The sequence below is a fragment of the Chelonus insularis genome, unplaced genomic scaffold (assembly GCF_013357705.1).
Source record: "Chelonus insularis isolate UGA/USDA-ARS -01 unplaced genomic scaffold, ASM1335770v1 contig_98_pilon, whole genome shotgun sequence".
NCBI classification, from domain to species: domain Eukaryota; kingdom Metazoa; phylum Arthropoda; class Insecta; order Hymenoptera; family Braconidae; genus Chelonus; species Chelonus insularis.
The window spans coordinates 13,410-25,737 of NW_023276787.1; the positions used below are offsets into that span (position 1 = coordinate 13,410).

At 32.5% G+C, this 12,328-nt stretch overlaps 1 protein-coding gene and 1 long non-coding RNA gene across 3 annotated transcripts; both read left to right on the forward strand.

Annotated features, from left to right (window-relative positions):
• Positions 1-2,380: 2,380 nt before the first annotated feature.
• Positions 2,381-3,340, forward strand: LOC118073084 (uncharacterized). Its single transcript, XR_004691070.1, has 3 exons — positions 2,381-2,601; positions 2,704-3,041; positions 3,149-3,340. It is a non-coding gene; the product is annotated as an uncharacterized lncRNA (long non-coding RNA).
• A 4,514-nt stretch (positions 3,341-7,854) lies between these two features.
• On the forward strand, positions 7,855-10,461 carry LOC118073083 (glutamic acid-rich protein-like). 2 transcript variants are annotated; one of them, XR_004691069.1, is made up of 3 exons: positions 7,855-8,003; positions 9,491-9,806; positions 9,893-10,082. XR_004691069.1 is itself a non-coding variant. In XM_035093380.1 (2 exons), the coding sequence occupies exon 2, from the start codon at positions 9,931-9,933 to the stop codon at positions 10,348-10,350; it is 420 nt and encodes a 139-aa protein (XP_034949271.1). In that variant the 5' UTR covers positions 8,902-9,806; positions 9,893-9,930; the 3' UTR covers positions 10,351-10,461. The 2 variants fall into 2 exon arrangements, 1 of the variants encoding a protein (XP_034949271.1); XM_035093380.1 differs by lacking the exon at positions 7,855-8,003 and having other exon boundaries at positions 8,902-9,806; positions 9,893-10,461.
• Positions 10,462-12,328: the final 1,867 nt, after the last annotated feature.

A 12,328-nucleotide genomic window follows, 5' to 3' on the forward strand; every position in this document is an offset into this window, starting at 1 on the left:
TTGGGGCAATAGAGGTTTTATTGCCCAAGAAAATTTTTTAAAAAACTCTCTTCAAGTACCAAGTTCCAGGCCTTTCGAGCAGTCCCAATATTCTTTAAAAAAGTATATTCTTTAAAAAAATTTTGTTATATTATTAAATATTATTTTTTTTAAAATATATTATTAACATTATAAATATCATTATCGAAGCCTTTGACTCATTATCATCATGCATAATTGAAGTCTCTTTTTTTTCCTTATAAACATCGTTATTTGTTACAAAAAAATTCCTTCGGTCGTACATCATTTTTTACTCTCCTTTAGTGTGATCGCGTATAAAATTTGTCCTAAAAAAATTCATTATTATAATTAATTAAATAAAAAAAAAAAAAAAATAACATTGAAAGGCTTGATCACAAAACCTACGTTTCCGTAGTCGAGCGTGTTACCTTTGAGCTGTTACAAGAATATCAAACTGGTTTGATAGCTTTTATATATGTTGCGAACAGTGCTGGACCTTTTCTATTTAAAAATTTGTGCTTGAAAATAAACTGGCTTAGGATTCTTGTAATGAGAGTAAAAGAGAACACAAATCTTATCTCCTTTCTCTCTTAGATTAAGGGGCGTGGCTGAAATAAACCGCTGCAGCGCCATCGTTCGATGGGCTCACAGAAACTTTCATATTGTGACCTGAGATTACCGACATGTTGACCCAAAATACCGACATGTTGACCGAAACTTCGTCCGGATTTTTAACACAGCATTGGACTTCTATACTGGTCTCTCTTCTCTGCTTCAGCCAAGACTGCGCTGCGAGAGTGGAGTGGGCGGAGCTTCCCTGTGGAAAGGGGTCCCGCCAAGCGAGACTGTGAGCACGCCGAGCTGAGAAAATTTTGCCAGTTAGGCTTCCGCCGTTACTGAAGAAAGACATGACCGTATGACGCTCTGTTAGAGCAAATCTAAGTCCAACTAAGTACGCTGAAAACAAGTCCAGGAACCGGAAAACGGGCCTAGGTGGAGTAGTTCCAGCATCTACAAGAAGTTCAAGAACTTGAGGGGGACCAGAACCCACGTTCAAACAAGAAGAAACGCCGGAAGAGTTCTACGTCGGGTCCACAGCTCCTCCTGACACGCCATAAGTCCAGCACTGCAGTCCTGGAAAAGGGAAAGTACATTTTCTCCAGGAAGGTAAGTCCGCATCACGGTGAGCTCGTATTCTGAATTCGTTTATTCAGGGGCACACGGCGAGGCAGGCTACGTGGAAACAGAATTGCAACGCTGACTTTTCGAGCCTAAATTATTGTAATTCGATTATATTAATTGTTGACCTCGAGCATTACAAAGAGAAAATTATAAATGTAACTTTGCCGTTCCGTACCCGGGTCAATTCTTCTCTGTCACCAATAACTCCATCTTTGTAGGCATAATAGGATACGTTATAGCTCGCTTTAGGACGCGGGGAGATATCCCACCGTGTAAAATTGGAATTGTCTTTGTAATAAAGTTTTTCTATATCATATCACGTGTGGAGGAAATTATTTCGGTGTACCCTACGCGTATCTCCATTTGCATGCTTTACAGGGATTGGAGGAGTCCCATAGGAGATTGTCTCTTGCTTTCAGACAAACGGAAGGTCCACATCAAATTCGTATAATCTCGTCCTTGCTTTGGCACGTCGGTGGTCGTAGAATTCTCTCTCAGTTGATTTGTTTCGTTTATCTCTTGCATTCTGCTTCGTCTATGTCATTGTCACCTAGCAGTATTATCAAGTCTACATAAAGGTAAGTGAGAATACACACACTTACTTCTGCAGTCCTATACACAGTTCAAGGTCATAACATATTTTCCAAGTTAGAGACACCATTTCGAATCCCTGGTAACATAAGAACCTTTACCTAACCTAACCTGAAATAAGTGGCGTGAACACACAAAGTCTGAGTGTCCCATTAGTTCCTGATACACCTAAAAAGTCCGATAATTGAGCATATTCATAGCATACCCTCCTCTCCTCTTATTCCCTGGATCCCACATCAGAAACTACCTCCAGAATAAAGCATAACGCACTAAACATACTTCCCGCGCTTCGCCTTCTCTCCTCCATATTTCTTCTGACACTCTCACTCGAACATAGTTGAATTATTATAATATAATATCATAACATTATAATACATTTATACGGTCTTCAAACATTTTTGCGTGAATCCCGCCAAGTTCACGCCAAACACACTTCAATATATTACTATTGAGATTTCGAATTGAAGTGGCCGCTAAGAAATAATGTTCGCTTAAAAGCCGCATGAGAGCGTTCAAGTATAATTACAGCCAATCATAACATTTTTCCAATAAGTTCCGCTCTTCTTCTTCTTACTTCACGACGACGCGAACGGAAAGTCATCCATAATGAAAGTGTGCACGTGCTGTTGATTACATTACGTTATTGTCGCTTTACCATGGCTACCAACAGCGAGAAATGGGCAAACGTAAGTTTGAACAATAAAGAAAAACGTGTAGTACGTGTTAAAGATATATTGAAATTCAACCCTGGCAATTATGACAAACGAAAATAATATTATATGATTATTGACGGGGTTACTGTGAAAGGCATTATATTATTTATGAAAGGTATGATGAAACCAATAGAAATTATTTGCAATTAACCTATTGTGAAGTTATGCAGATTTTTGATGTAACAATTCGTGATAATTAATGAAATTTTTTTTTCAGACAGTAAAGAAGAGATTGAAAGAACAATCAATACGAAAAGAGTACCAGTGCCATCAAGGAGTTATGAACGAAGTGCATCAGAACTTAGTGAATCTGAAGCTGACTCATTGACTTAAGATTGTAGTAATAATATTCTTACTTCATTAGGAATAAAAAAAAAATCTAAAATTGCTTCAACGTCCGAAGCAAAAAAGAAAAATAAAACTGCTTCGATGTCAGAAGGGAAAAATAAATTTACTAGCACACCGTCATCAGAAGCTTAAAAAGCCAGTAAAATGGCTTCTGCTAATGATAATAGTGAAAAGAAAATAGAAATTTTGATGGCTGCATCGTTGAAGGTAAATTCTTCGGTTTTTATTTAATTCAGTTCTTTTTTTTGTTGTGAAAGTATTCATGAATATAATTTTTACTTACATGTAAATAGATCATTTACATTATGTTTTAGAGAAAAAATTCAAAAGAACCGCCATCAAATTTTCCTGGAAAAAAAGCGATGATAATGTTAAAGAAAAATATCGTAGATGAGTTACAGAAAGACTTACAATGTCAAAATATTGCTGCTGTGAGTATTTTTCATGACAAATTTTTTTTTGTGTATGGTAAACTAAAAGTAAAATACTAAACTAAGAGTAAAGTAGTAAAGAGTATAAAGTATAGATTAGTTTTACTAAGTGGGAGAGTAAAGAGTATAATACTAAACTAGACTAAACTAAACAGAGAAATTATGAAGTCAGGTTTTATAAAAATATAATATCTTTATTTTTAGCACCAACAATACACAAAGAACACTGGAAGACTTTTGTTACTGAATGAGAAGACTGAGTGTTGATAGAAATCACTGAATGTCAATTTTTGATTTACTGAATTTTCATTGAATGTCTGAGAGAGGCTTAACTTGGTGTGTTTGGTTTTATTGACCTCCCACACGAGCTCAACACGCTTCACAAGTCAAGAATATGTGATTGTGCACGTGGCGTTAGCCTATCAATGCAATGCAAGAATGAATTCTGATTTTCTTATGTGACTGTAGCACGACTTGTCCAAAAATATGATTTGATTCTGTTCTAATATGAAAGTGTGAATGTTTCTGTTGAATTTGAGTCGCATTAGTACTAATGATTGACTCAGGAAATAAAGAATTATGGGAGAAGAATTCGTGTACACGTGAATGAGAACAGGAAAAGAATGGCGACTGGAACTTCATTAGTCAAACGGGATACTGAAAATTAGTGATCAAATTTTAAAGTGACTTTTTAAAGTCGTATATTAAAAAGCAGTTTCAATACAACAAAATAAACATTTTTGAATAAAATTATAATACCTTAAATTAACAGCAAGTAAATCTACAGAATGTGCAATTAGAGATAAGGAACCCAATAGTCAATTGATTTAAGACAGAAACCACAATTTAAACACTGATTCACGTTCGTTTGATTCAAACACGACTTCGCAACTAACTATTGAGTTTTTACAGTGATACAAATACTATTTGAAGAAGGCATTGACTTTTCCGAAAATAGGAAAAGTCAAAACCAATTAGCTTTGTGATTTTTAACTTATTAATTTTTATTTGTGAGAACTAATACTTTAGGGAGCACACTATCCCTTCCATATTGATGACACTTTAGCCTGAAGGTATTTTACTCGCTACGCACCGACGTCACCGGGCGTAATTACCTTCCTAATTGTTTCTACTGATATGTATTGAAACGGTACAATTTCTTTAGAGTCATTTAAAAGGTGTTACAATAAGCATCGATTATCAATTTATTTTTATTGCTACAAAATTTTAATATCTATTGCATGTATATAAGATACAGATGATGTTCAGAACTAGAGATGATGAACGTTTAAATTCACTGAAACAATAACGAATTTATGAAACACAGTTTTTATTTTTCTACTTAAGATTGATAAATATAATTTTAGTCGAAAACCACTTCATTGAACTTAAGCTAACAGCGGTTACTCTTGGCCCTTGTGGAACCACAAATTGATTTAAATGAGATCTACTTGTTCTAATGCATAGTCTTGCTGTTTTCTTAGGTGGTTGACCAAGAACTAAAGATAATAACCTCGTATAAAACACAACGCTTAGATCAACAAAGAATTTACTAGAACTTAAGCAATGACAAGGAACTTCAATAGTTTTGAACACTTGAAATGATTATTAAGACTTTTATATGATTGATACACTACGTAACTTGCACTAGAAGTTATTGCTCTTTGGTTTCCTCTTGCTACACGTTTCTCACACGAGTGATGAACTCAGTAGACTTCCTTTTATAGTTTAGCGGGATAGCCCAGAAGACTCTGGTAGGTTAACCAATGTTGGGAATTTCGGGATCAGATTTTCATAGAGTTTCCACACCAGAAATTTCTCTCCCTGATCACCAGCATGAGTAAACTACTCCAAACAATTCACAAAATTCTGGAATTCTCTTAATGCAAGCACCTGGAAAAAAGAAAAGACTCACCAGATGATTTATTACTTATTGGTAAAACTTTTCGAAATAACATTAATTGTTTTATTGCTTCTTTCATAATTTTTATAGAATACTTCATTAAATTAAAATTAACATGGTCATAAATTATTGATAATATTTCAAACACAAGAAATATTTCAATAATGAGAGAATAATTACTAAAACAATTTAATGTGGAGAAATAATTATCAATTACTTCTCAAAATTAATAAAAACAGACGGACGTCACACATACAAGTTTTTTAAAATCAGTTCATAAAGTATTGCATCAATAATATTTTTTATATTGAAAACGAAAACTTATTTGGAAGTTTAATACAAAGTCAACAGCTTCTCTATTGAGATTGAATAACCATGATGATCATAATAGACTAGTTTGATTTTTTCAAAGCTTTCTGTTATGTAACTTTCCTTGTTCTTTGTTGATTATTAAACAATTTTCGTTAAGAAAATATCACATCATAAAGAGAAACCCAATAAAATATACCTGTTAATTAAAAGTTCGTAGAGCTTAGTATGTTTTAATTGAATATGACAACGTTATTATTTAAATTCAGCTGTGAAAACAGTCACAAGGACTTTGAACTGGACTAGACATTAAATTTATGCAAATTGAAATAAATCTAGTAAGAAGGAGGATTTTTCAGAATCCTATGTGATTAAAATACAATACTTTAATTTTTTATGTTACTATAATAATATTCAGTACTTAGTCTAAACCTCTATTGAGAAGCAGAGGTTTTATAAACGGATTAAAATTTTTTTTAAATAATTTTTTTCATCAGAACATTCAATTTCATTTTTCAAAATAAGAGAAAATTATTATTTTGTAATAATAAATATATATTTTTTAAAAGAGTAATTACTTTCTGTAAATTGTTATAACCTGAATCTGAGTATTTTTTTTTTTTTAAAAAACTTTAACAATAAAACGGTGGAAGCAAAGGAATAGAAGTGTCAGCAGCTCGGGTAAAAACCATGTGGGGGACATAGAGCTCCGAGACGCATGCTAAGTAAGCACAGGTGAATTCTGCGTGGGGGGCACTAGAGCCAAAAGATGCGCAGGACACTAATCAAAAGGAGAAGAGAAAAATTGCGTGGATGATTGGAGGAAATTAGGGCTAGGCCTAAATAATTAAATTAATTAAAACTTTGGATTGGAGAACGCCAATCTAGAAGCTTCCAAGGGATGCACGAAAAGCACCTTAAAAAGCACGGACTTGGACACAAGAGACACTCTCTTCTAAATTTTTACTGGGCACGGTGTAAATCAGCCATAAAATCATCTCAACAACGCCGAAAGACGCCGCATCAACGCCGAGAGCCGAGAATCGAAGCGTCAACTAAACCAAGTAATTGCAGACTTCCATGCGTATACAACCTTCTGCTACCTAGCTACCTGTTAGCCAAGCTGTAAAACAATTTAGTGAGTAAAAAGATTAAAGAAATTAAATAAAGGATTGACTATCATAAAAACAAATCTCTATCTTTTTTTGAGGAAAATAAATGCACCAGTGTGATTTGTAAAGCACTAAGAAAGAACCTTTCCTATTTCTTTAATTCTCCATCTAAAGTATATTCTGCGTGGTCTCCGCACCCATGGTGAGTAGAGGACGATTGGGTCTTGACTCGAAAAAGAGACTATTCGGTTACTAAGACGTAACAAAATACTAATAAGTGTTGTGTAATTATCACTCAATTTATATTTTTAAATAACGTATATTTAAACTTTATATAGACAGTATACAATTATTCACCAGTAAATTTCATGAAGCACTATTATCCTCGGTTTAATAGTTTTTTTTTCGTATTTTATCGTATTCTAATACTTCCGGCAGTTCAAAATGTCAAAAAACTTGTAACATCATGAAATTTATGATATTTACTACATAGTTACGATTAGATTAACATTATTGATTAATATTAAACTTAAAAATGAAATATAAATATATATGCGCGTATATGTATGTCGTGTTATTCCAAAGAGAAAATTTTGCTTAAAAAAGCCTATGAGTACGGTTGAAATTAGATCATAAATGAAAAATTTTAAATACATATCTAAATGTCCGAATTCAATAATTACATGCTAATTATTTAAAAAATAACATTAGTAAATCCTTATTTTATTTTATTGTCTTTGCGTAAAATAAAATGCACTGTTAGTGCTTAAAAAATTTATTAATTTATTTTTGTTCAATAAAGGTATTTATAGGTAAGGTTTTATGAATGTACACGATATAAATTTTTAATGGGTTAGTAATTAATAATTATCATGAAACACCCGAATCCATGTGATATACACATTATTCGATCGATAATAAATTTTCAATCGTTTATCATAAATTCAAATTTTTGTAAACAATGCATAACTGTTAAGGATTATATCCAATCATAAATAATATCATTTCAACGAAAACATCTGCATCTATGTGATATCCACACTATTTAATACATTAATACGATTTTCAAATTTTTGCTACTGTTAAGAATTAATTAATTCTTAGTTTGAATTTGCCAGCTAACAGGAACTTCAGCGGCCATCTTGGGACTGGATCGATAACCAATCGACCAAATAATCAATATTTCTTAATCTAGTCACTCATTTGACTAATTTTCAGTGTCTCTTTTGACTAATGAAGTTCCTGTCGCCATACTTTTACTATTCTCGTTCACGTGGACACGCTATTCACATTCCTTCCTAACAAATCAATTAAGTTTTGAGTTAATCATTAGTGCTAGTGCTATTAAAATCATCAGAAACATTCGCCAGTTCATTCTGGAGTCAACTCGAGAAATATTTCAAGACAATTCAAAGTAAATTCGAGTATTTTAATTCAATTCATTCTTGCATTGCATTGATAGGCTAACGCCACGTGCACAATCACATATTCTTGACTTGTGAAGCGTGTTGAGCTCGTGTGGGAGGTCAATAATACCAAACACACCAAGTTAAGCCTCTCTCAGACATTCAATGAAAATTCAGTAAATCAAAAATTGACATTCAGTGATTTCTATCGACACTCAGTCTTCTCATTCAGTAACAAAAAGTCTTCCAGTGTTCTTTGTGTACCAGTTAGTGCTGAAAATAAAGATACTTTATTTTTTATAAAACCTGACTTCCGTTTGCTCTGTTCCGGCACAATTATTCCTATCCTTAAACGGTTAGGTTAATTCACAAGTTGAGATTTTCTCAACAGCTGCATCAATATACTTGCTATGAATGATTGGCTTATATATTTGGAACTGTATCAAACTGAAATTTCTATTTTTCATTAATAATAAAAGCTTAAATACAAGAATACAATTTTTTTTAACCATTTACATGTAAATATAATATTCGATTAACTTGATGCACTCTCAATTGATAACGATTTGTCTTTATTAGATTACATCAATTTTTTTAACTTGTACAAAAATCAATTAATTATTTCTATATTAGGTACATTTGTACCATTTGCATATCAACACATCTTTCGTTAGCTAACTGCTATTGCAATGAACAGAAGCTAACACCAACAATATCTATGTAATTAAAATCGTTTTTGATGAAATTCAAATTAACTTAATTTTTGTTTCATACTGATTCGGCAACAACAATTATCTATTTTCATTCTCCAATTTCTGACGAATTATAAACGATACATTTTATGAATTTCTGTAAAAATAAATGAAAAATTAATATTTTTATTTCTAAAATTTAGTTGAATCGAGATCTAGAAATATATCTTATAAGTTTTAACTAAATCGTATCATAACATAGTATGTTTCACTATAAGAAATATAATGTGTCAAGTTGTGAACATCAAAATTTCGGAATGCAGTTGACCAATGATGTCAAGTACAAAGAATACGAATTTACTCACCCACATTGTATTCAAGTGTAATAACTATTGATATTTGATCTCTTTCGAAAATATTGCTAGTCTTTTTTATAAAAAATTTACATTACATGTGGTATACAAAAAAATTCTTCAATTATTAGTTATAAAATGTGATGAGTACTAATTTTTTTGCGATCTTTGCGCAGGAAAAAAACAACGACAATCATGTTTCATTGTATGAACATGACAAAGTAAAGAGTCAACTGAGAGAATTTAAAGGGACTATAAAGTCTTTGGAACAGCAGCTGGAGGCAAAAAAATAAAAAAATTGCCCACTCCGAGCTTCATTAAACAAAATAGTTGCAGATAATAAAATAACATCAATCGTATTGATATAATTATATCTATTCACATCTTTTCAGATAAAACCAATTTTATAAGCCTTCTTTAATAATAGAGGTTATCAATATTATTTTACAGAATCGTTCAAAAAATACAAAAATAATGCACAACTTCCGAATACATCAGCTTTTCCACCAATCGGCTTTGAAAACACTGAATACTCAACAGTCCACATTGGACATGATATATGGATTGACGCAGACACATTTTACATGGTGATGGGACATTCCTCTCCAACTATTGTCATTAGAGATTTATGTAGAGCTTTATTTTCGACATCCTTACCGCTGAGGAGCACGGTTTTAGGAAACCCGACTAATAAAAAAAAAAAGAAAAAATTAAATTAATGAACCTGTCCAAGGATTATCATCGATCAGACTACATGCAATAAGAGGTGAGTATTTTGAAAAATACATAAAAAGTACATTACATCTATACTTCGTATGTTATAATTTAAGTTTACAATTCTATTTTTTGAAGATACATTGGAATATTATTTAAATAAACGCCATAAGGACATGTCACAATTTAAAAAAGATGCTGTCTTGGGAAACGTAAGAACTGTAATTTCATCTCTCATATCGGATTCGAAAAAAGAAGAAAAGAAAAATAAAATAACTGAAGAACAAGAAAGTACGGCTGGAGAAAATAAAAAAAATACAGGAAAAAATATAGTAGATAAAGAGAATAAGGTAGAAGAAAAAAACATAGTAAAAGAAGAAAATATAGTCGAAGAGAAAAATAGAGTCAAAGGGAAAGATATAGTCGAAGAAGGAGAAGAACCTATCGGAAAAATGCACAGAAATGACATAGAGAAGTATCACGATAATGAAGAAACAGATATGAGGAATAATAATGATGCAGAAAATGACGCGAATGAAGAAGATGAAAATCACTGTACGAACACAGACACCGAAGACGAGAAAGAAGAAGAATAACAGATATTTCAATATTTTCAAAAAGTAATTAAAAAAAATTTTGAGAATAAATTGTTATCCATTAAGGTTCTAACAGTATTGAATAAAAAGTAGAGAAGTTCTGTAAAAAAATGTAAAACATTAAGTTCTACAAATATAAATATAATTTTAAAATATATTTAGTATTCTCATTAATTCCTATAGGATTTGATATACCTGTCCGTCAGATTTGAATAAATTCTTACAAAAAGTGAAAAAAAAAAGGATGTATTGATATGCGGTGAGGTGGAGATGCTTATTTTTTATGAGGGCGATCTTTCTCACCTGTATTAGATGGATGACTCTAAAGGTCACCAACTATCCTAACATCTTTTTCTATATAATTTTTAAATTATGAGAGCAGTCCAAGTTTATCAAAACGACTAAAAGACTTCAAATGAATTAAATTATCTGCTTGAACAATAAATGAATGTTTTTCAGGGAAAATAATATTAACTGTTAGGTTCCTCGTAAATAAATAGATTAATTAATTACAATAAAACAGAGTTTAATCTATTAAGATAGGACTTTCTTGGAATATGATTAATTGACTCTCAAGTGACAATAATTTAACATGAACTTGACTTTTTATATAATAAATGTCTCGATATAAAATACAATAATAATCATATTACATTTATGTGATCAAAGACTCGTATTTTTAATTAAAATTGAAGCATTTATGACTTCTATAAGATATATTAATATGCATCGACTATAACGACGACTTTTATAATAATTATTCGACTTCATACAATTATAGCATTTGCAATATTAGCAATAGTAATGAGAATTACATAGATTCATTCATAAATAACATAAAGAAAACCATTTAAGGTACGGCACCACCTCGATTATCATAATAATATGAATAATCATTTAATACATAATTTTCCCATCAATACAGGCAAAGAAAACCATTTAAGGTACGAAAAATCCATATTACTACAGCCCGAGAAATTAGTGCAATTGTGTCAATAATAGCCACCCTTTAGTCTAAGTCAATCACCCTCAGTCGTACAAAGCAACTGGCTGGACTTACATGACTTGATTCGTTGACTTCTTGGAAAACAATACTGGCCACCGGGTACAATACTGCGATCTCTGGACGTCTGAAAATCTGGACCACGTCGTCGATTAGTGACTGCTCCTTATGTCTCTTGTCTCTGGAACTTCCGATTTATCTCCGGACTACGGGCTGTCTCTTTCTGTCGTTGAATTCACAATCTTCTGCCAGACAAACAGTGCTGACAATAGTCTTGAATGACTTGACTTTTCGTAACTATGACAATCTGTCTGAGTGCACTAATATGACCACAATTGACTTTATAAATTTATAGAACAACGTAAACGGCAGAGCAACTACTTTAGATGCCTAGTTGTCTATAGGAAGCCTCTGGGCTGAGTGGTGTCGGTCGTGCCGGCCGGGATCTTCGTGGCTTCGGTTATCCCCTCTTCTGCATGCATTTCTCCCGCTCAATTTCTTGATGCTGCTTCGCCTGGCGTTGGAGGGCTGAAACTCCAATCGAGGGCGTTAGTTGGTAAAATCATTTGGAAGCCCAAGACATATCTGAAGCTAGTATATTGCTGTTGGTCGAGCCCAACACTTCACAGTATGGGATTGAATTTGAGAAATGCATCAGAAATGCGAATTTCCGTATAAGAATCTGTAAGTGTTTTACGAGAACCGAAAATTGTTGCTTGAGTTAATTTATTTTAATTATTTAGATCCAAAAGATGGACAACAGATGAGTTATGCCGTAGGATGTGGTCAGAAGAGGTAGACACACACAAAAGACACTTTTATTGAGCTTTCTTATACTTTTGTTATAAAAAATAAATTATTAATCACGTTAACAATGAATCATGAATACTAGTAGAGCTGAGCAGAGCTTAGAGCAATGATTTAATGAGAAAATAGACAGAGCGGTAGAAAGAGCATGTGTACTAGAGCGTCGAG